General features: G+C 47.1%; 1 protein-coding gene across 2 annotated transcripts in view; it reads right to left on the bottom strand.

Moving 5' to 3' along the window:
* Positions 1-1,062: 1,062 nt before the first annotated feature.
* SMYD1 (SET and MYND domain containing 1) overlaps positions 1,063-22,951 on the bottom strand; it is a 41,639-nt gene continuing 19,750 nt past the window's right edge. The window contains exons 3-10 of one of the 2 annotated variants that reach the window (XM_079949744.1): positions 20,385-20,598; positions 18,157-18,287; positions 15,097-15,135; positions 10,106-10,298; positions 8,594-8,686; positions 7,074-7,237; positions 2,654-2,822; positions 1,063-1,478 (exon numbers count right to left, since the gene is read on the bottom strand). In XM_079949744.1, the coding sequence (XP_079805870.1) occupies positions 1,320-1,478; positions 2,654-2,822; positions 7,074-7,237; positions 8,594-8,686; positions 10,106-10,298; positions 15,097-15,135; positions 18,157-18,287; positions 20,385-20,598 (1,162 nt within the window). In that variant the 3' untranslated portion in view covers positions 1,063-1,319. The remainder of the gene's footprint in view (positions 1,479-2,653; positions 2,823-7,073; positions 7,238-8,593; positions 8,687-10,105; positions 10,299-15,096; positions 15,136-18,156; positions 18,288-20,384; positions 20,599-22,951) is intronic. The other variant, XM_079949745.1, reaches the window with a different exon arrangement.

Genomic DNA, 22,951 nt, shown 5'->3' with positions numbered 1-22,951 from the left:
TTCACCCATAAGGCCTTTGAACACCCATAAGGTCATCGGAAAAGCTGGATAGCTTTGCTAGGACAGAAATTCAGCCAGAAAAAGGAAGGCACTAAGTGGAAATAAATGCTGCTTTAACTAAGAATCCCCAGATTTGTTATCTTCTGAAAATCTATGCCAGGGGCTAGCAACGTGCGGCCCATGGGCTGGAAGCAGCCCGCGGAGGCCGTTTAACCGGCCCACAAGCCGTCCCAGAACCGAGCCGCCCATTCAGCGAGTCCCGGTGTGCTGCGTTAAACCTGCATTAAACTGGGGGGGGGGGGCTCTCTTCTGTGGCTCAGGAAATCGCTTCTGCGCATGCACAGACGCCGAAAATCGCTTCTGTGCTGGCGCAATTTTCAGCATCTGGTCATGTGCAGAAGCAGTTTCCAGCGCCCACGGAGGATCTTCACCCGAGTGATCCAGCCCAGGCAAGGAAAACCTTGTGGACCCCTGACCTAAGCTAAACTGGTATGCCGGTTGCCATTTGGCCTGGTGAAAATGAAGGGTGGTACTTGGGACACAATGGGATGCGGGTGGCGCTGTGGGTTAAATCACAGAGCCCATGGCTTGCCAATCAGAAGGTCGGTGGTTCGAATCCCTGCAACAGGGTGAGCTCCCGTTGCTCGGTCCCTGCTCCTGCCAACCTAGCAGTTCGAAAGCACGTCAAAGTGCAAGTAGATAAATAGGTACCGCTCCGGCGGGAAGGTAACCGACGTTTCCGTGCGCTGCTCTGGTTCGCCAGAAGCGGCTTAGTCATGCTGGCCACATGACCCGGAAGCTGTACGCCGGCTCCCTCAGCCAATAAAGCGAGATGAGCGCCGCAACCCCAGAGTCGGCTACGACTGGACCTAATGGTCAGGGGTCCCTTTACCTTTACCTTACTTGGGACACACTTAAGGCAACATCTTAACACTCATATGCTTTTAAAGGAATAATATAAATGTAACCTCCGTTTAAGATGGATGTACAAACTGTGGCAAAGTGATGTTCTTCTAAAAGTAAGACAAACACAACTGAATGAAACAAGTGTTGAAGCCACATGTGTCATAATAATTTTATTGATCATTGAAATCAGTGAATGTAGGCTTTGACTCCTCCTGTGAAATGTTTCTAACTCAACATGCTGGGCATGTAGAAAAAGCATGTCTCTCTGGTGCTGTCCTCAGGAGAGCCGAACATTCAGAACCAAATCCCCACTTTTCATGGCACTTTCTTCCTGTTCAGAACCAAAATGGCTGATTTTGCACCAGCTGTCGGGATTCAACAAGACACCTCCAGGCCGGCCAACAATCCCGTTCTTATTTCTTCTGGAAGATGCCAGGTGAAATCTCATTGGCGGCCGGCTCAGGCATCACCTGAATTGTTTGGTTCTGAAGAGCTGCCTCTCGCATCTTGTAGTACATAAACTCATTCTCTTGGAACATGCGCAACTCCATCTCTGACTGAACGCGCATGGCCTGAAAGGATGGAGACAAAGAGATACAAAGCTAAATTTTTGAGAGTCAGGATCCTGCTATGCTTGCAATGCATGAGGAAGCCCTCAACCCGGAAACCCTCTACGTGGGGCTACCTTTGAAGGTGACTCGGAAACTACAACTAATCCAGAATGCGGCAGCTAGACTGGTGACTGGGGGCGGCCGCCAAGACCATATAACACCGGTCTTGAAAGACCTACATTGGCTCCCAGTATGTTTCCGAGCACAATTCAAAGTGTTGGTGCTGATCTTTAAAGCCCTAAACGGCCTTGGTCCAGTATACCTGAAGGAGCGTCTCCACCCCCATCATTCTGCCCAGACGCTGAGGTCCAGTGCTGAGGGCCTTCTGGCGGTTCCCTCATTGTGAGAAGCAAAGCTACAGGGAACCAGGCAGAGGGCCTTCTCGGTAGTGGCGCCCGCCCTGTGGAACGCCCTGTGGAACACCCTTCCAGCAGATGTCAAAGCGATAAACAGCCCTGTTCAGGGAAGTTGTTAACGTGTGATATTTTACTGTATTTTTTGTTTCTATGGAAGCCGCCCAGAGTGGCTGGGGAGGCCCAGCCAGATGGGCGGAGTATAAATAATAAATTATTATTATTATTATTATTATTATTATTATTATTATTGACCCAGTTTCCATCGCAAACTGCTAACATTTTGCCTTGTCATACTACATGCTGTGTATCCTCTGTGCAAAAACAAGTTTTTTTAAAAATCTGCCGTCTGCATTTCATTATGCTAATCTTCCATCATTTACGTTGCTTCTGCTCGTCATACAGCAAGCAGTTGCTCTTAGGAGTTATGCGAACTAATAAAGGCCAATGCAACTCTCATTTAGCCCCTACTCTGTGGTTTCTGAGGTTTCATAAAGTCCACACATTTTTAATAATAAGAATAAGAATAATTTATTATTTGTACCCTGCCCATCTGGCTGGGCTTCCCCAGCCACTCTGGGCAGCTTCCCCAAAAAAATATTAAAATACTCTAATACATCAAACATTAAAAGCTTCCCTAAACAGGTATGCCTTCAGAAACATGCTCTTCTATGCAAGTTGAGATCCTACTGCTCAGGCTACGGCCACAGCATTGTAACTAGAGGTACCACTGTACGTTTAAGCAAACCTGCCTGGAGCCTCACAATACCACAAGTCACTTACCTCCAAATCTTTGGTAATTGGGTGGGTAGAGCCATGGGTCACCAGAAGAATAGCGTAGGCTTTACAAATCATCCCATGGCCTGCTTCAATGAGGCCAGCATGCCACTGAGTCACTCCAGCTCTCATGAGGGCCATCCCTAGCTGTGCGTTGTTTGGGTGGTAGAGTTTCCTAGGGGAAATACACAAGGAAACCACTTGACATTTGCAAGTCAGTGCTGGGGCATATATAATAATAATAATAATAATATTTTTTTATTTATATCCCGCCCTCCCCAGCCGAAGCCGGGCTCAGGGCGGCTAACAACAATAAAACAGTACAACATTCTAAAATCATTTATTATAAAACTAATTCAAATCAAATTGATGGCAACCATTGGGCTAGAGGTCTATAAAGATTGCCAAAGGAGGGAGTCAGGCTGTGCCCTGACCAAAGGCCTGGTGGAACAGCTCTGTCTTGCAGTCCCTGCGGAAAGATGTCAAGTCCCGCAGGGCCCTGGTCTCTTGTGACAGAGCGTTCCACCAGATCGGAGCCACAGCCGAAAAAGCCCTGGCTCTAGTTGAGGCCAGCCTAACCTCTCTGTGGCCTGGGACCTTCAAGATGTTTTTATTTGAAGACTGTAAGTTCCTCTGTAAGTTCCTTAATGGGAGGGCTCAGTCCGAAGAAGGAGGTTTGACTCCGTTCTTATTCCACCAATGACTACAGCCTCCATAATGGATGGAAAGTTATGCTGGGTCTCTGGGACTACACAACCATTGCTACTGTGCCTTTGGACCGTGTCTTGGAAGCTGTGATGTTGAATGGTTGGAGGCGCAAGCTGAACGGATGGATAGGTGTTCAAAAAGTGAACATAATAAGCTTAAGGTGGGGTAAACGGTTATGGAAGGGTGGAAGCCTGGAGCCCCTTGGGATCCTGCCAATGTAATTTCAAGGATCTTTGGGGTGCATCATCATCATCATCATCATCATCATCATCATACTTTATACCCCGCCCATCTAGCTGGGTTTCCCCAGCCACTCTGGGTGCCTTCTAACAAAACACTAAAATACAATAACCTATTAAACATTAAAAGCTTCCCTAAACAGAGCTGCCTTCAGATGTCTTCTAAAAGCTTGGTAGTTATTTTTCTCTTTGACATCTGGTGGGAGGGCATTCCACAGGGCTGGTGCCACTACCAAGAAGGTCCTCTGCCTGGTTCCCTGTAACTTGGCTTCTCTCAGTGAGGGAACCGCCAGAAGGCCCTTGGCGCTGGATCTCAGTGTCCAGGCAGAACGATGGGGGTGGAGACGCTCCTTCAGGTATACAGGACCAAGGCTGTTTAGGGCTTTAAAGGTCGGCACCAACACTTTGAATTGTGCTCGGAAATGTACAGGACAAGACAAGCAGCTAGTTGCCAGGGATTTCGCACATGACCACATAAAGGTTGGATTGGATGGTGATGAGCAAGGATTGGATGATGCAGACAGTGATAGACTTCATTCTCTATGGCTCCCAGTAATTGCTAAGGGACTAGTAAACAGTTACAATCTAGGATGCCGTAGGAAGGCCTCCTGCCCCAGACTCTCAAATCACCAGGGGCATGGGGGAGATTTAGCCCCCATCAAGGGCAGAGGAAGGGGGGTGCGGTGGGGGCAGTCCGCCCCAGGTGTCACCACTGAGGGGGTGACAAAATGCCAGGCGGCATTCACCACGGGGCCTGCAGCATGCCCGAGCCACGCGTCTCTCCTGTGAGTGACGCAGTGGCTTCTTCCGCCCACAGCCTCCCCCTCAGCTGTAGGGCGCTGTAATGGGGTTTGGGGTTGCTTGTGCGTAAGGCGCAAACTGCTCCAAGCTGAGTAGTTTGGTTTAAACTTTCCCCGGGCTGCACAGTCAGTACTCTGTGACTGTCTCAATCACTGGCAGAATCCATCAGTGGGCGTTTCCTGAATTTCCTCCAACATAAAAGTTCCTTGACACCTAGTCGCCGACTAGCTTCCCTGCGCGGAAGCTTTCTGCGCAGAGTGGGCGTCCCAAGGGGAGGTCCTGAGCTCTCCCCGCTGGTCTCGCTGGAACAGTCCCGGAGCCTTTCCTCCGAAGCTCCCTCAGCCCCCTCTTTCTCCCTGGTGTCACGTCTATTTCCTTCCCCTCTCCCTCTCTCCTTGCTGGTTCCCTCTCCAGCATCATTGGGGAGCCATACCACCACCCTTGGCTCCGATGGCAGTTCCCTGACAGGCGCTGAGTGGGAGGAGGCAGGAAGACTCCTCAGAGGCCACGCGGAGCATCCTGCCCTGGCTAGCCCCGCCCCACGGGCAGCTGGCCCCGCCCCTGGGGGCAGGGCACACACACTGCCCCAGGTGCCCAATCGGCTTGCTCCGTTGCTGGCCCCCATAGCACTGGTGCCTCCCCTGTCCCTTCCACTGAACTGACTCCATTACTTCACTTGCAGACAGCTTTGCTGCCAGACCTCAGTCCAAACTGCACCAACAGGGGACCGCGGGTAAAACAGGAATAGATCGCTATGAATTGCGCACCTACTCAGTTCATGCCCAAAAGAGAGGTGCTTGGAAAAAACACACATACTTCACCTGATGATGGACATTTTGGTAGCATCATAAAAAGAAGCATTACTGTGGTGCCCCGCAAGACGAATGCCTCGCAAGATGGAAAACCCGCTAGGCGAAAGGGTTTTCCGTTTTGGAGGCGCTTCGCAAAACGAATTTCCCTATGGGCTTGCTTCGCAAGACGGAAATGTCTTGCGAGTTCCTGCGGGTTTTCCCCCTTTCCCCCCCTTTTTCTAAGCTGCTAAGCCGCTTATCAGCTGATCCGCTAAGCCGCTAAGCCGCTAAACCGCTAATAGCGCTAATCCGCTAAGCTGTCAATGGGCTTGCTTCGCAAGATAAAAAAACCGCTAGACGAAGAGCCTCACGGAACGGATTAATTTCGTCTTGCGAGGCACCACTGTACAGTCATACCTTGGGTTACAGACGCTTCAGGTTGCACCGAAACCCGGAAGTACCGGAACGGGTTACTTCTGGGTTTCGGCAAACGCGCATGCGGAGAAGCGCTAAATCGCGCTTTGTGCATGTGCAGAAGTGCCGAATTGCAACCCCTGTGTGTGCAGACAAGCCGCTGCAGGTTGTGAACATGCATCCCGCATGGATCACGTTCGCAACCCGAGCGTCCACTGTACTGGCAACAAGGAATATATTAACTGCATTGTTTATATATGCAAATAAGTTCATAGAATCATAGAGTTGGAAGAGACCACAAGGGCCATCGAGTCCAACCCCCTGCCAAGCAGGAAACACCATCAGAGCACTCCTGACATATGGTTGTCAAGCCTCTGCTTAAAGACCTCCAAAGAAGGAGACTCCACCACACTCCTTGGCAGCAAATTCCACTGTCAAACAGCTCTTACTGTCAGGAAGTTCTTCCTAATGTTTAGGTGGAATCTTCTTTCTTGTAGTTTGGAGCCATTGCTCCGTGTCCGCTTCTCTGGAGCAGCAGAAAACAACCTTTCTCCCTCCTCTAAGTGACATCCTTTTATATATTTGAACATGGCTATCATATCACCCCTTAACCTCCTCTTCTCCAGGCTAAACATGCCCAGCTCCCTTAGCCGTTCCTCATAAGGCATCGTTTCCAGGCCTTTGACCATTTTGGTTGCCCTCCTCTGGACACGTTCCAGTTTGTCAGTGTCCTTCTTGAACTGTGGTGCCCAGAACTGGACACAGTACTCCAGGTGAGGACTGACCAGAGCAGAATACAGTGGCACTATTACTTCCCTTGATCTAGATGCTATACTCCTGTTGATGCAGCCCAGTTCAGGAAGAGCAGAGAAAGGATGGCACTGCCAGGTTATGACATTGTACAGCGTTCACTGGATGCTTTAAAGCTCCCCTATTGTTACAGATGCGGGTGGCGCTGTGGGTTAAACCCACAGAGCCTAGGACTTGCCGATCAGAAGATCGGCAGTTCGAATCCCCGCGACGGGGTGAGCTCCCGTTGCTCGGTCCCTGCTCCTGCCAACCTAGCAGTTCGAAAGCACGTCAAAGTGCAAGTAGATAATTAGGTACCACTCCAGCAGGAAGGTAAACGGCATTTCCGTGCGCTGCTCTGGTTCGCCAGAAGTGGCTTAGTCATGCTGGCCACATGATCCGGAAGCTGTACGTTGGCTCCCTTGGCCAATAAAGCGAGATGAGCGCTGCAACCCCAGTGTCGGTCACGACTGGACCTAATGGTCAGGGGTCCCTTTACCCTTTACCTATTGTTACAGAAAGATGAGTTGGCTTGCAGTCCGCATCATGTTTCATTTTGGAAAACTGTTTCAAAATCGTTTTTATTTGTTGCATTTTTATTGCGGCTGTACGCTGCTACAATACTCGGTAACTTTTAGCAGCCTAGAGATATTCCAAATAAATGAATAAAATGTCTATACATACATGTAACCGTCCACCATTCTTTTTGAATAACCAGCTGCCTCGTCGAAGAGCTGGAGGTACGAGAGAACTTCGGACATGATGCTGAGGATTCTGAGTAGGTAAAGGTTTGTGTCTCCCAGCACTGGATCCTGCTTGTCCAGGCACTCACGACACAGCTTCACAACCTAGGACAAACCACACAGAGAAAGGAACATCGTAGAAAGAGGTACACTTGTGGCAGAACAAATCTGCCTCTGCAGTGCATAGCTCTGAAGACATGATGTTTTACAAGGGAGTTGGGACATATACGACCGGTTTCGGTAACCGCTTAACACACATATCCAAAATGGTATTTTGTTTCCCAAGAGGATAGCTATTCCTTTCCTGTACAGTTGTCATTGTCAGCTAGCGCACTATCATGTTTGGGGAATGGGGTGTTTGGTGTGTTGGGGGAAGGGTAGTACCACTGGTGGGGGACACACCATGCTCCTTCTGGGGTAGTTTGGTCCCCAACCCTGCACTCAACCCTCACACCGCCTGAGTGGTACCTATTTATCTACTTGCACTTGACGTGCTTTTGAACTGCTAGGTGGGCAGGAGCAGGGACTGAGCAACGGTCCGAGGTACTCATTAAACAAATTCCTGGAGTATGTGGTACCCAGAAGAGGACACCACTTAACCACCTGAGTTGGATGATAATAATCATCATCATCATCATCAAGACCAGGCTCAGGGTGGCTAACATCAGGTATAAAAACCATTGATTAATATACAACTTAAAAACAGGATTAAAATACAACTTAAAATGCAGCCTCATTTCAGTGGAAGCCCAGATCAAAAACTGTTTGGGGGGAGAAAACGTCAAATCTTCACCAAGGCCAACTATCCAGACTGGTCCTACGTGGGCCAGATAAAAAGCCAGGGAAGTCCCCAAATAGGAGTTCCATCACAGAAGGAAAAGGAAAGGGGATCAGGCTGATTCCAAGCCAAAGGCCAAGCAGAACAACTCTGTCTTACAGGCCCTGTGGAATGAAATCAGATCCCGCAGGGCCCTGGTCTCATGAGACAGAGCGTTCCAACAGACCGGAGCCAGTGTTGAAAAGGCCCTGGCCCTGGTTGAGGCTAATCTGACTTCCTTAGGGCCCGGGACCTCTAGGGTGTTGCTATTTATGGACCTTAAGGTCCTCTGCAGGGCATACCGGGAGAGGCAGTCCCATAGGTACAAGGGTCCTAGGGGAAGGCATCCTTTCAGGTAAAAAAGGACCTGGGCTGTTTAGGGCTTTATACACAAATGGTAAAACCTTAAACTTTGCTTGGCAGCTAAATATTTATGTTAAGTTAAGGGAAGGAACTATTTTCATGTATTCTATCATTGTTCTTCCCAATCACTCAGAGCCTTCTTTTGGGCAGGCAAATGGGGATCATGAAAATAATTTTTCCCCACCATGTCCCTAGCTGTAAAATAATGTAGACGTGAGATATAATTGTCTGGGTTTCCTCAACGCATTAATAATCAGAGGACCAACCCTTCTGTGACTTACTTGGTGGTATATCCCTTCCGTGCGAGCCGCATCAATCTTTTCCAGGGTTTCCTTGGAGAACTGGATGACGTCCTTTACCAGTTCCTTGGATGGCTGCAAGAGGCAAGGGAAAACGATTCAAATGTGTGTCTTAGGTCTTCCTGTTGGACTATTCCAAAAGTTCCCAGCTGGCAACCCAATTATCCTTTCATTAGCAAAACTCCAGGATCAATTACATTCCTGATTATGTATACCAGCCAGAGCTCAGAAATTCATTTTATAATAATATAATAATAATTTATTATTTATACCCCGCCCATCTGGCTGGGTTTCCCCAGCCACTCTGGGTGGCTTCCAACAAAATATTAAAATACCATAATAAATCGAACATTAAAAGCTTCCCTAAACAGGGCTGCCTTCAGATGTCTTCTAAAAGTCTGGTAGTTGTTGTTCTCTTTGACATCTGGTGGGAGGGCGTTCCACAGGGAGGGCGCCACTACCGAGAAGACCCTCTGCCTGGTTCCCTGTAACTTGGCTTCTCGCAGAGAGGGAACCGCCAGAAGGCCCTTGGCGCTGGAGACCTCAGAACGATGGGGGTGGAGATGCTCCTTCAGGTATACTGGACCGAGGCCGTTTAGGGCTTTAAAGGTCGGCACCAACACTTTGAATTGTGCTCAGAAACCTACTAGGAGCCAATGTAGGTCTTTCAGGACCGGTGTTATGTGGTCTCGGCGGGCGCTCCCAGTCACCAATCTAGCTGCCACATTCTGGATTAGTTGTAGTTTCTGGGTCACCTGCAAAGGTAGCCCCACGTAGAGCACATTGCAGTAGTCCAAGTACAGTGGTACCTCAGGTTAAGTACTTAATTCATTCCGGAGGTCCGTACTTAACCTGAAACTGTTCTTAACCTGAAGCACCACTTTAGCTAATGGGGCCTCCCGCTGCCGCCACGCCGCCAGAGCACGATTTCTGTTCTCACCCTGAAGCAAAGTTCTTAACCTGAAGCACTATTTCTGGGTTAGCGGAGTCTGTAACCTGAAGCATATGTAACCTGAAGTGTATGTTGCCTGAGGTACCACTGTAGAAGGAACTAGTTTTTTTTTTAATACATATTTATTAAAGTTTTTTGAATACAAATGCATAAATAATAAACAACATTACTTATTACATAACATAATTTCGTCACTTCTTTGGACTCCCTCACATCTCCCGCTCCCACTTACATCGTTACAAAAAAAAAATTTCCAAGCAAATTACCCACTTGTTTACAATCTTATCTTCGTTCATTTAAATAAAATCTAGCAATTTTCCAGAAAGTTTATATTTTCCTTAATCTCACTTATCGTCAAATTCAGATCTAATTCAGTGGTGGGCAGTTATTTATGATCTAGCATCCTTCTTAACATTCAACCAAATTACAATATTTCTGTAAATAAATCTTGAATTTCCTCCAGTCCTCCTCAACCCTCTCCTCTTCCAGGTCTCGGATTCTACCAGTCATTAGAAGGAACTAGTTCAAGTTAAGTCACATACCTTTTCATTCCCCTCTTTCACAGCCGTCATCAGGTCGTCTTTGATTCCTTTTTGGCAATGCTCACAGGTGCAGTCAAAATAATACTGCTTCTTCAGCTGCTGCTTTCTGTCTTCACTAACATTGAGGAAATCTACATAGGAAACAGTCAGCTCTTCCCCGACGGAGATCTTACCTAGAGCACGCAGCTCGATCCTGGTGTCAACAAGCAAAGAGACAGCGCCAGATAAACACCAGAGACTTGTCTGTATAGCTTTCCAGTAATAATAATATCAGGAGTGACCCACCACCACCCACGATGCCTAGGACGAAAGGATTACTTCCCAGAGCTGTGCATCCTTTCCACACAACCAAAACCCTGTACCAAGGTAACACAAATCCTCCGTGAAGGAAGGCTGTATATGGCTACCTGCATAAAAGGTAAAGGGACCCCTGACCGTTAGGTCCAGTCGTGGACGACTCTGGGACTGTGGCGCTCATCTCACTCTATAGGCCGAGGGAGCCGGTGTTTGTCCACAAACCGCTTCCGGGTCATGGCCAGCAGGACTAAGCCGCTTCGGCGAACCAGAGCAGCGCATGGAAACACCGTTTACCTTCCCGCCGGAGTGGTACCTATTTATCTACTTGCACTTGACGCGCTTTTGAACTGGTAGGTGGGCAGGATCAGGGACCGAGCAACGGGAGCTCACCCCGTCTTGGGGATTCGAACCACTGACCTTCTGATCAACAAGCCCTAGGCTCTGTGGTTTAACCCACAGCGCCACCCGCGTCCCCAGCTACCTGCATAAATGTATGCAAATCAAGAAAATGTTGGTGGGGTTTATTACTTCGCATAATTAATTGGACTTTCCCCCCACCTCACTCTTTCCCCCTGCTTCTGCTAGAGTACATCACAAGGGCTCAGAAATCAGAGCTGTTGCTTTGAAATGAATGCTGCCTTAGTTGTGCAACTAAGGGAACATTGCATACATTTTCTGGCTTTCCATATGATCACATCATACATACAGTCTTGACCATATACTCAGAGCACCAATATATATTTTCTGGTCAGTGGGTTTCTATTTTTGCTGCTCACGCACACAGGTCATATTTTTGTCAGCACTTTCCCTCTCGCTGCCAGAATCACTTCCCAATTTCCTTTCAATCAGAAAATTACCGTATTTTTCGCTCTATAAGACGCACCAGACCATAAGACACACCTAGTTTTTGGAGAAGGAAAACAAGAAAAAAAATATTCTGAATCTCAGAAGCCAGAACAACAAGAGGGATCGCTGCTCAGTGAAAGCAGCGATCCCTCTTGCTGTTCTGGCTTCTGGGATAGCTGCGCAGCCTGCATTCGCTCCATAAGACGCACACACATTTCCCCTTACTTTTTAGGAGGGAAAAAGTGAGTCTTATAGAGCAAAAAATACGGTACTTGAGGGTAGCACTGGGTCTGATTTTAGGACATGGGTCACCCAGATTACGTGATAAGAAGCTGAACCTTTGCACAGCTGGACACCAGGTTCAACAGAGGAATCCCATTTATTTATTAAATTTGAATCCACCTGTTCCTCCATGCATTACTCAAGGCAGACTCCCTTAGCTTTAGCAGCTGAACTGATGCACCATCTGATCATTCTCTAGGACAAAGGCATCAGGCTTGAGAGAATGCATGGGGAATGTGGAAAGAAAACATTCTTATTTTGCCCCCCATGGGAATGCCAGCATTTGGGCTGTCCTCACAGGTACATCATGCCATCCATAAACAAGAATGCATTTTGAAAGATCTCCATTTCGAACACATCTCTGTGTTTTTGTACCATACCATCCGAAACATATTGTGTTCTATTGTCATTTCAATAGGGCTGCTTAAATAGGCTTTGGGACTCCCCAGATTGCAGAATTGTGTCAAATTTTTTCAGCCACAATTCTTCTAAGCATGTTGCATGTAAAGATCTTTCAGTTTTCCCCCACCTTTCCCCTTAATTTCCAGAGGGGTAGCTGTGTTAGTCTGTTGCCACAAATAAAGAGTCTTTGGCAAGTTAAAGACCGACACATTTATTATGGCAATTTTATTATTGTGGGACAGAGACCACAAAAGCTTATGCAGTGGTAAATGTGCTAGACTTGTTTAATTTTTAAAAAATTCATTTATTTTAGGCATATAGCTCAGGAAGGCCTGCAAAAAGTTCCCTGACCAGGTCCATAGCTGTTTATTTCAACAGTGCTACCCCATAACAGTTCATTAGGACCCTAGATTTGTCGGGGAGATGAAGAATACATATCTATGAGTGCTTGCTCATTTGCTGCAGGACCAAGGAACTGGTAGACTTCCAGATGTTGAACGCCAACTCCCATCAGTCTCAGCCAGCCTAGCTAATGGTCAAGGATGATGGCGTTCCCCAGCCCTGATTTGCAGGGACCAATAGCAAACATCTGCCACAGTGCACTCAAATTCAATCACAACTTTTCAATTGAAAGCACCACTCTCTCTCTCTTTTTTAAAGGATGTTCCTTTACATGCCACATTAACCATGTTCATAATTAGATACACACAGGTTTAAAAAGACAACAATGTGTTAGTTGTGGAGACTTAAGTTTCAAGCATGCAACATCTCCCAACAAAGGCATTTTTTAAAATATACAATCAGCTATTCTATCTAGAGACATGCAAGCAACCATTTCCCTTGTAAATCATTGGAGTTTTGACAGCCTACTTTGCACCCATGACCCAAGATGAGCCAACCAACTCGGGCAGCTGTGGGGCACTGCTTGGAGGCATGACCTGCCACCTCCTTGGTAGCACCCCCATGGGCAAATAGGAGGCACTGCTGGTCTCCTCCCATCCCAAGGCATGACTGAGAGCAGGGTCCTCCCCACCGCCCAGCACCAACAGCCTTGGATTCCCACTTCAACCATCTGGTAAGATTGATTTGATTCCCCTGCTTGTCCCCAGTGCAGAACTTCACCCATCCCTTCTTCTCTGGTGGGGCGTAGGGATGCCATTTTGTGGTTCCAAAATGTCTTGGACCGGCCCTGACCACCAGGAATGCTTGGAATAACCCTTACAGTTTTCACAGCCCCCAAATCTCTCCCCTCATTGCAAAAGGAGGAGGTAACCAGTGGCGGGAGGTTGATATGCTTGCTTCCACACTCCAAAGCATGTGGACCAGCCTGCCCAGAGGACTTCGCCCTTCTAAGCATGTATTTTTAAGCTGCTTGTAATTGATTGAGCACACAATCTCTTGCCAGTCATTCCCTCCCTCTTCACCGAGGTAAAGGTAAAGGGACCCCTGATTGTTAAGTCCAGTCGCAAACGACTCTAGGGTTGCGGCTCTCATCTCGCTTTACAGGCCGAGGGAGCCGGCATTTGTCCATAGACAGCTTCCGGGTCATGTGGCCAGCATGACTAAGCTGCTTCTGGCGAACCAGAGCAGCGCACAGAAACGCCGTTTACCTTCCCACCGGAGTGGTACCTATTTATCTACTTGCACTTTGACGTGCTTTCGAACTGCTAGGTTGGCAGGAGCTGGAAGATCACCCCGTCGCGGGGATTCGAACTGCCGACCTTCTGATTGGCAAGCCCTTCTTCACTGAGGTACTTAGGTTTATTAATTTTTGTTATCATTACAAAGGGAGCCAGTGGCAAGGGTGAGCACACCAGAAAATTGTAATATGAAATGAATGGCAAAGGATTAAAAGAAGAAGATCACGCATTGATTTCAATAGGTAGAGTTCACCAGGTGCCAGCAATAGCTCACAAGGTGTCAATGAAGTTAAATCTTTATTCAAAGAAACAAAACAGCTCAAGGCTCATGAGCACAGCCTGTAGGTTTTGCCCCCAATGAAGAAGCTTCAAGGACTGAAGATCCTTTCCTTTTTACAGCTCCCCAAATCTCCTTCCCCAAGCAACCTGAGGCTCCTTTGCCTTCTCTCTCTTTGCTCTGCCCTCTCCACCCCTCTCCATGTTCTGGGAGACAAGGTGGAGAGGAGCTGGACACTGTAGCAGGAGGAGACACCCTCAGTTCTTCAGGACCCTGCCCTCTTCCTCCCCAGCCTCTGCTTCTGCCTCGGAGTCTGAACTGCGCTCTGCCACAGCCTCTTCCTGCTCACTAAGCCCTGTTGCCTCTTCATCTTCTGACACCTCCTCCTCCCAATCTGCTCCCTCTGATCATTCATCCCTGCCCCACCACCAATCCCCAGTCTCTGAGCTTTCTTCCCTTGGGGGTTCCCCAGCTGGTTCCTTCCACCGTTCCTCTGCATCTAGCCAGTCCAAGACACCATGTGCTCAACTCTCTTCCATTGAAATGAATGAAATTTAGCATTTATTGTGTTATTAAGTTAATACGTAAAATTAGACATATTTTTTTTAAGTACTTAACTTTGGCTGGATTGTCCCCATGGGATCTACATCTACTCATTCCCACATGAAGAAAGAGGGCTGATCTTTGCTTGGAAGACCTCAGCAGAAACAGGTGTCGCCTTGCGGCCTAGAACTAGCTAAACTGATATTGTAAACACCTGCGGCTTTTGCCATTTTAATCGCTTTTAAGGTTTTGTAATTCTAAACAGGGGCCCGAAAGCGTTTGTCAATGCAGCCAAAATCAGAGTATCAGACAATGCCACGTTATTTGCTCTTGTAATAAAAGATCTACTGGATCTACTACGGTTACCATCGTTAGAAATTCTCATGCTATCATTGCCAATGAAAGAATTGGAAAGAGAAATAAATTGGAGCAGGCATTAAGAGGTATGGGGAAGTTTGTCAGAGGAGAGGGGGAATTATTGTCATAATGACTACTTTTTTAAAGAAAGACTCTACAAATGCAGGGATTACAAAATGAAGGGTTGGGTTTAGTGGGACTTTGCATAGAGGTGGTAGAAAGAGTAAAAACAAAGTCATCTTTATAACTTGGTTATTACTGCCTGTGGGACTTTGGGGTCGGTACGGGGGGTGTTCGAGCGGGATAGCAGTGAAAGGGGAAATATTATGGTATCAAGGCCAACCCACCTCATCTGGGTGTGGAACAATGATCTTACAGCCTGATGACTGAAAGAAAGAAACAGACATCTGCAGTTTGACAGAGGTAAACACACTAAAAAAAGAAAGGAAGAAAAGCAAATGGAATCCATACATTTAGTACATCAAATGCTAGCGTACAGCTTTCGAGGGCCAATGTAGAGATCAGAGGCAGCAGTGAAGGTAGCATATCAAATTGCAAGTTGGAGTCCTAAGCCACAACATTCTCCTCCATGACTTTACAAGGCTATCGGCAGGCGACGGAATTGCCACCCCTTTCCTGCAGCCTTCAAATGGGCATAGCTGTCAACTTACAGATTGGAAAATAAGGGACCAGCAGCCTCGAAAATAAGGGACCAGCAGCCAAAATAAGGGATTTTAGTCAACCAGCTGACATACAAAGTTAAAAGGGACCAGATAATTTTGGAGAGCAGCGCCGGTTTTTAGCCCTTCATTTCCAGAGGTTGCTGCTCAAGACACCAGCTGAGGAAACACTGCAATTAAATAACTACAAGCAGCAACCACTTTTTCGCGCAAAACGAAGTCCAAGCTATGAAGATGCTGCTGCAGTTCTGTATCTTTTCTCTCGTGCTCCATCTGCAGCTCTCAGTCCCATCAGGCGGGGCGGGAGGAGGGGGGGGAATAGCGCCCAAAGTAAACCCGCAGATCAGACCATCTATGCTAGTCTACCACTACAAATCTACGGGAGAAGCGCTTGCGGTCCTTCCTCCGCTTTCCCCCTCTATGGTTAGCCCTTGGAACACCTGCCGCCGCCTCCTCTCTCTGAACTGCTTTCTCTATAGTTGCCCCCGCTGTTCTCTCAAGGCTCCTCAGCAATTCATAGGCTGCCTAGCAGGGGCAGCAGCGGCAGAGGGGAGGCCCCAGGCAGAGACGCTCAGTTCGGCGGGCGCGAGGAGGATGGCGGCAGAAGGGCCTGAGGCTCCCGCCAGTCCCAGCGGGGAGGGGCTCCCGGCAGCTGAGGCTGGTGAGAGGAGGCCGGAGGGGGGCAGGCCGGGCAGCCAAGCAACACAGTTGGAGCCTCCCTCCTCCCTGACCGGCAGGGAGGGAGGGAGAGGAGTTGCTTCCTTTGAAACCCGGGAAATTTAAGGGACATCATCAATAAGGGATAGCAGCGGGACATGGCGCTGGGATAAGGGAGTTTCCCGCCAAATAAGGGACGGTTGACAGCTATGCAAATGGGCTCTAAAGACTTTTCATTCCGTCAGGCTCTTAATGGATTTTATCAGTGGCCCTCCCTATATGTTTTGTACAATTGAATGTGCTTTTCATATTTGTGCCGTTAAACTGCCTGGCTGAGAGATCTCAAGACCCATTTGGAAGCTTCCTTCCTCTCAATCGACAAAGAACCGTTTGAAATCTCATGGGGGGAGCAGCCGCGAGGGAGCCATTGGGACTGGAGAAACTACAGACAGAGGAACGGTTACACACTTCTTCACTCCCAATTGCCCCTGCTCAACACAGGGGGAATCTAGACACATATTTAAAACGTTGCTTTTTAAAATAACGTTTTCAAAAAAATATATTGAATTTGTCATAGCTCGCCATCGCCATCTAGTGTCACATTTTTTTAATGAACTTTGCAACACACTTTAAACATTTATTTGCAAGCTGTATAGCCAAGTCCACAGTTTCTCTCTCTCGTTAAAAACTGAACAGGCTGCTAATGGATTGTTTCATAACAACTATTTGAGTGTTTACTTAGGCCTTCGAAAGCTCAGCATAGGATCTGTGCCTTGATGCTACTTGGTGGATGATCTCTCTTGCTTTGGGGGAAGGTTTTTTAAAAATAAATTTGCTGTTTGGGAAGAACCAACAATACTGTGATGGCAAAGATGAGATGAATTCCCTAGCCCAGCAACTTCCCATGCACTAGTTGGTATCAGATCTGTCCTGTGACTTACATTTTCCTGTTTCTGTTCTGTTCAAACTGTGATCAGTGGCGTAGCGTGGGGGGTGCAGGGGGGGCCGGCCGCACCGGACGCAACATGGGGGGCGCTCGCACTAGCAGCTCTCTGCCCCTACTAAAATCCACGGGTTAGGGGGCGCAAATTACTTGCCTTGCCCCGGGTGCTGACAACCCACGCTACGCCACTGACTGTGATATGCTTTTGTTGCAATATTTTAGTCTGAGTGTTTTGAAACTTCTCTAATAGGATAAAATGTAAAAAAAGAAGTAGTTGTAGATCAGACTGTTGGTATAAACCATCTCCTTCCTTACTGGGGATATTCTGATTATGGCACCACTTATCTGCCAGGCAGATAAATGCATAGTTTCTGTTACAAGCTTTTGGTTTTGGAGGAAAGATATTTCAGCTATGCCTTTAACTACAGCTGCAGATTCTTTAAAATCCAGGCTGGTGCCACCTGTCTGCTTTTAGGGCGGGGGGGGGGGTGAAGAGGGGCTTCCATCTTGCAAAGCTATGCAGTTTGCATGACAACAAGCCTGCAGAACCACAAATGCATGCACAAAGTTGCTTAATTGTGTTAGAAATGAACCGAAAAGGATTTGTGGGGAAATATGCCGATGTGTTGAAGACCAACATTTGGCAGCTTCATTCTGGCGTTCGCTTAAACTTCACATGTTATCCATTTCCCCTAACTTATCTTCAAGACCCAAGATTGTTCTGCAGGGTTGTCAAAATCACACATTCTGAGCACAACCCTTAGCAATGTTCTCGGCGCAAACCCCACCGATATAGTAACGCTCACATACAGCTCCCAATCATTTTAGTGGGACTTGCAGAGGAGAACCTTCCAACAGGCTGTGGAAATTTGCCTTTTTCCAATGCGTTTTCTCCCCACTGCCCCAAGAACTGATAGGATCTTTATCAGTGACTAGGTCCCAATGAAATGTTAGAAGCCAACAGAAACGCTCACAAGAATGTATTTTCATGCAGCTCCAAAACACGAATCCACAGAGCCAGGCAACCTCTCAGCTCAGAGTAGATTAATTTTCTGGAAAACGTGATCTTAACCCCTGAGTTGAAAAGCTTAGTTTCTCATATTGATGCACAGAAGGAGATGACTTACTTGCCATTGTTAAAGATGACCGTGCAGTTGGGCCAACAGTCATGGTTCACCAGGCAAAGGTTTGGGAAGATACCCACACCAACTGCCTGCAGCCCACGTTGATCACTCAGAGTAAAGCCATTGCAATTTATCTATTCCGCAAAACAGAAGAGCAAGACAGATTAGGGGATCTGTGGATCTCCAGAACAGGAGCAGCCAAGTTCTGTATTCTCAGGACTATTTCCTGCATGGTTTTTGAAAGGTAAAGATAAAGGTATCCCCGACCATTAGGTCCATTCGTGGATGACTCTGGGGTTGCGGTGCTCATCTCGCTTTATTGGCCGAGGGAGCCGGCATACAGCTTCCGGGTCATGTGGCCAGCATGACTAAGCCGCTTCTGGTGAACCAGAGCAGCACACGGAAATGCGCTTCTGGCACAACAGAACACAAAAACAGAACATCGAACTGCTAGGTTGGCAGGAGCAGGGACCGAGCAATGGGAGCTCACCCCATCGTGGGGATTCGAACCACCGACCTTCTGATCGGCAAGTCCCAGGCTCTGTGGTTTAACCCACAGCGCCACCCACGTCCCTTTTGAGAGGTAGGACAGAAGTATTTTGCCATGCAACCCCAAAGCATAGCAAAGGACAAGGTCTGCAACAAAATCTCCAAGTAGCCAGTGCTATTCCTACTCAGAGGAGACCCACTGAAATGAATGGGCATGACTAACTTAGGTCTACTGAACTATGTGAATCCCTGCTTGTGGAATGCTCTCCTTAGGGAGGTTTGTCTGGCACCTTCATTATATATTTTTAGGTGCCAGGTGAAAGTGTTCCTCTTCAACCAGGCTCATTAAATGTGTTTAAATTTTAAATGTGTCTGTGGGAAGGGAGGTAATTGTTTTGCTGTTTTGCTTTAATGGATTTCCTTGTTTTTAGCCTGTATTTTATTCTGTGAACCGTCCAGAGATCGTACGATGAAGAACAGTATATAAATGTAAATAATGATGACAGGTCTGCTATGAGTATGACTAGCATTAGAATCAACCCTTTATATATAAAATCCAACAGTATGTTTAATACTGGAATCTCTCACATGTGTACAATCTTGGTAAATAATCCTTTCTTTCCTACAGGCGCACTCTTTCTCTACATCTTGAATAAAATTTGGTAGGCTTCTGCAGACCAGCTAATAGTGAATTGTGGTTAGGGTAGGGCTCAAAGGCTGCCCATTGGCAAATCTGCTCTTTGACTATTAATTCATTCATTCATCCATTCATTGCCTTTGTTAGTCAAAATTCTCTCGTCACAACATTCAATAGGTAGGTTTAACAGTGTATTATTGTCATTACAAGCTTTGAGCATGAGTTTTTTGTGGAAAGGTCGCATACCAGTAAAGTGATGATGCCAGCACAGAATGATATAAACTAATGCAATGTAAAAAATACTACATCATACTTAAAAAATAACCAGAGCAAAAACAGCCTCATCATATGAAAAAGGCAAAGGTAAAGGACCCCTGACAGTTAAGTCCAGTCGCGAACGACTCTGGGGTTGTGGCACACGTCTCGCTTTACAGGCCAAGGGAGCCAGAGTTTGTCCGCAGACAGTTTTTCCGGGTCATGTGGCCAGCATGACTAAGCCGCTTCTGGCACAACAGAACACCGAAACCAGAGCAGCGCATGGAAACGCCATTTATCTTCCCGCTGGAGTGGTACCTATTTATCTACTTGCACTTTTTTGGCGTGCTTTCGAACAGCTAGGTTGGCAGGAGCTGGGACTGAGCAATGGGAGCTCACCCCGTTGCAGGGATTCGAACCGCCGACCTTCTGATCGGCAAGCCCAAGAGGCTCAGTGGTTTAGAACAGAAGGCTAAAAAAAACCTGACCAGCTATCATTAAAAAAAGAGACCAATAGGGTTAAAACCAGCTTGCAAGATAAGTGGTCTTCAAAAAGTACAGAAGATGTTAAAATACCAGGGAAGAGCTAGGAGGACAAGAAAGCCTGGTTTTCTTGCCTTACAAATACTCCAAAATCTGAAGCAAGGTTAGTCAGCTGGGGTCTTGAGAACCAAACAAAACCCACATTAGATCCCTTCTGTTGTATAACCTGAATCAGCACATGCAAAAGCTCCAGCAGAACCCCCTTATGCCTACATAAGGTGGCACTAAATGGTGGGATGAGCAGCACAATCTAACTACTGTAGCTTTTCCTTTATTCGTCCAGGCTTGGGTCACTAGGCACACATACCACGCCCAATATGTGAGAGATGTACGTCATGCCAAATTGCTTGTTGTCAGGTGGCCAGAACTCCAAGAAGCTCTCCAGGTCGATCCTCATCTCCTTCTTCTCTTCGTCTCCAAAGTGATCCACGTGATTCTGTAGGTTGTCAATGGAAACCAAGCATCCCTCTGTCAGGCCGCCTCCTTCTTTCTCTATTCTCCACAAGATTCGGGCAGCCAACCTAGTAGGCCAAAAATGTGCATTTAACCACTGGGCCTTAAGGAGTTACAGTAACCGCTCCCCACATTAAATGGGGGGCGCCATTTGCATGGTTGCACGCGGCCCCCTGGACCCTATGTGGCACCATTAGCACAGGCTTGGTTTCGCCTTCCCCCAGTTGGGATACCTGGAGGTCTCCACCTACCTCAGCCAGTTGCCCAATCCCGCCTGGGGAGGCGCTGCCAAGGTGATCAGGCCAGGTAGGGGGAGGGACTACCTGCCCACACAATAGGGGGAGGATCTTACCTGGGAATCGTCAGTTGGCTCCAGAGCTTCTCCCACCCTACCCACCCTCAGTTAAGACTTCTTTTGCAGGTTAACCTTTTCTCCACAGGTACGTGGGCACTGCTACATCAAGGTCGCTGTTGAAGGGCCAGAAAGGAATTCTCCTGCATTGGCAGGTTTTGCCTTTCCCGTAGCAAAACATCACAACTTTGGTGGTATCAGGCCTTGGGCAGAATCCTTTAGTCCATCTTCCCTGAATGGGGGGGGGGCGTGTAGCGGTGACCCATTCCCCCTTCCTCTTTGCGGCAGCAATACCAGGGTTCCCCGTTAAAGGGGTTGTTCGAGGGGAGGCTCTGGCCGTACGCCTAGAGGTTGTCATTGCTCTCCCCTGCGATGGTGGCGTAATGGGGGCGGGCTCTCTCTGCAGTGAGGGAAATAAGTATTTGATCCCATGCTAAATTTGCCCATTTGCCCTCTGACGAAGAAATGACCAGTCCATAATTTTAATGGTAGGTTTATTGTAGCTGTGAGAGACAGAATCTCTGACTTTTGTCTTCTGGGTTTCTGGGGGTTTTCCTGTTGTTATTCTGTCTCTCACAGCTACAATCGCCTTCTCAATCCAGCCCTAGGACTGTCTAGGAATCAGCATGTTTTTACATGAGTAGAATGTGTCCTTTAATTTAAAATGCATCTCTGGGTTATTTGTGGAGCCTGCCTGGTGTTTTTACATGAGTAGAATGTGTGCTTTTATTTAAAATGCATCTCTGGGTTATTTGTGGGACATAGGAATTTGTTCATTTTTCCCCCCAAAATATAGTCTGGTCCACCACATGGGACAGCCCACGGCTGAAAAAGGTTGCTGACCCCTGGCTTTGACCTATTGCTTTGTCATTACATTCCATTTGTTAATCCATATGTAGACCATACTCAGTTGTTAATCATTTGATAATATCTTGCCTGATTTTATATTAATTGCTATATATATTCCATTTTCCATTTTCTGTATACAGTGGTACCTCGGGTTACAGACGCTTCAGGTTACAGACGCTTCAGGTTACAGACTCCACTAACCCAGAAATAGTCCCTCAGGTTAAGAACTTTGCTTCAGGATGAGAACAGAAATTGTGTGGCGGCAGCAGGAGGCCCCATTAGCTAAAGTGGTGCCTCAGGTTAAGAACAGTTTTAGCTTAAGAACGGACCTCCAGAACGAATTAAGTTCTTAACCTGAGGAACCACTGTACATTCTACATTCCATAGCATTTCCATTTTCCATTTCAATTCAGCTCTGTATAGCAATAAACCCATCAGATGTCAAGGAGATAAAGAACAAAACATCTGAAGGCAGCCCTTATGTTTTTATATGTGTTGGAAGCCACCTAGAGTGGCTGGGACAACCCAGACAGTTATGGCGAGGTATAAATAATTTAAATTTAAATTATTTCAGTTATGTTCAGTAGCTTGTGGTTTGTCTTGGTATTTGTAAGCTTTTATTCCCTGTAGCTCTGGGGTTGCTACTGAACAAAACCGAACTTTGACTGGGATCCAGTGAGTGTTAATGCATCGACCAGGGTTTGGCATTGTATTCACTGATGTTGACTGGATCATCAGATTAACAGTATAGAAAGGAAGACCTTCTTGGGTTGCTCTTGCTAACAAAGCAGATTTTCCCCCTGTGCATTTGAGAATGGAAAATTCATGCTGGTATTTCCCTCCTGCTACAAACACAGTCACAGCTGACAACCTTCCAGAAGCACTAACTCCATAGCCTGAAGCATACTTTCCATTACAGCTCACAATACCTTCCAGTCTCCTGTATCACAATGGAGTATTTTTAGCCACTTCTATAAATAGGACAAGTTGATAAAGGAACCCACAGTGGCTGAACCTGATAGAGAACAAGTGCAAATTCCGGACGGTAGCTTAAGATATCTTCCTCTTAACTTCTTGAGATACAGTATCTTCTTGTTTCAGGATTTAGTGTTACAGGAGATTTCTAAATTATGATTATTATTTAATTACTGGAATTAAAAATAATAATAAGTGGTGGACAGTGGGAAAATAAGACATTCCCCACCTTCTTTTTACTGATG

The sequence above is a fragment of the Podarcis cretensis genome, assembly GCF_951804945.1.
Source record: "Podarcis cretensis genome assembly, chromosome: 13".
Lineage (NCBI taxonomy): Eukaryota > Metazoa > Chordata > Lepidosauria > Squamata > Lacertidae > Podarcis > Podarcis cretensis.
This window is presented reverse-complemented; position numbering and strand designations above follow the sequence as displayed.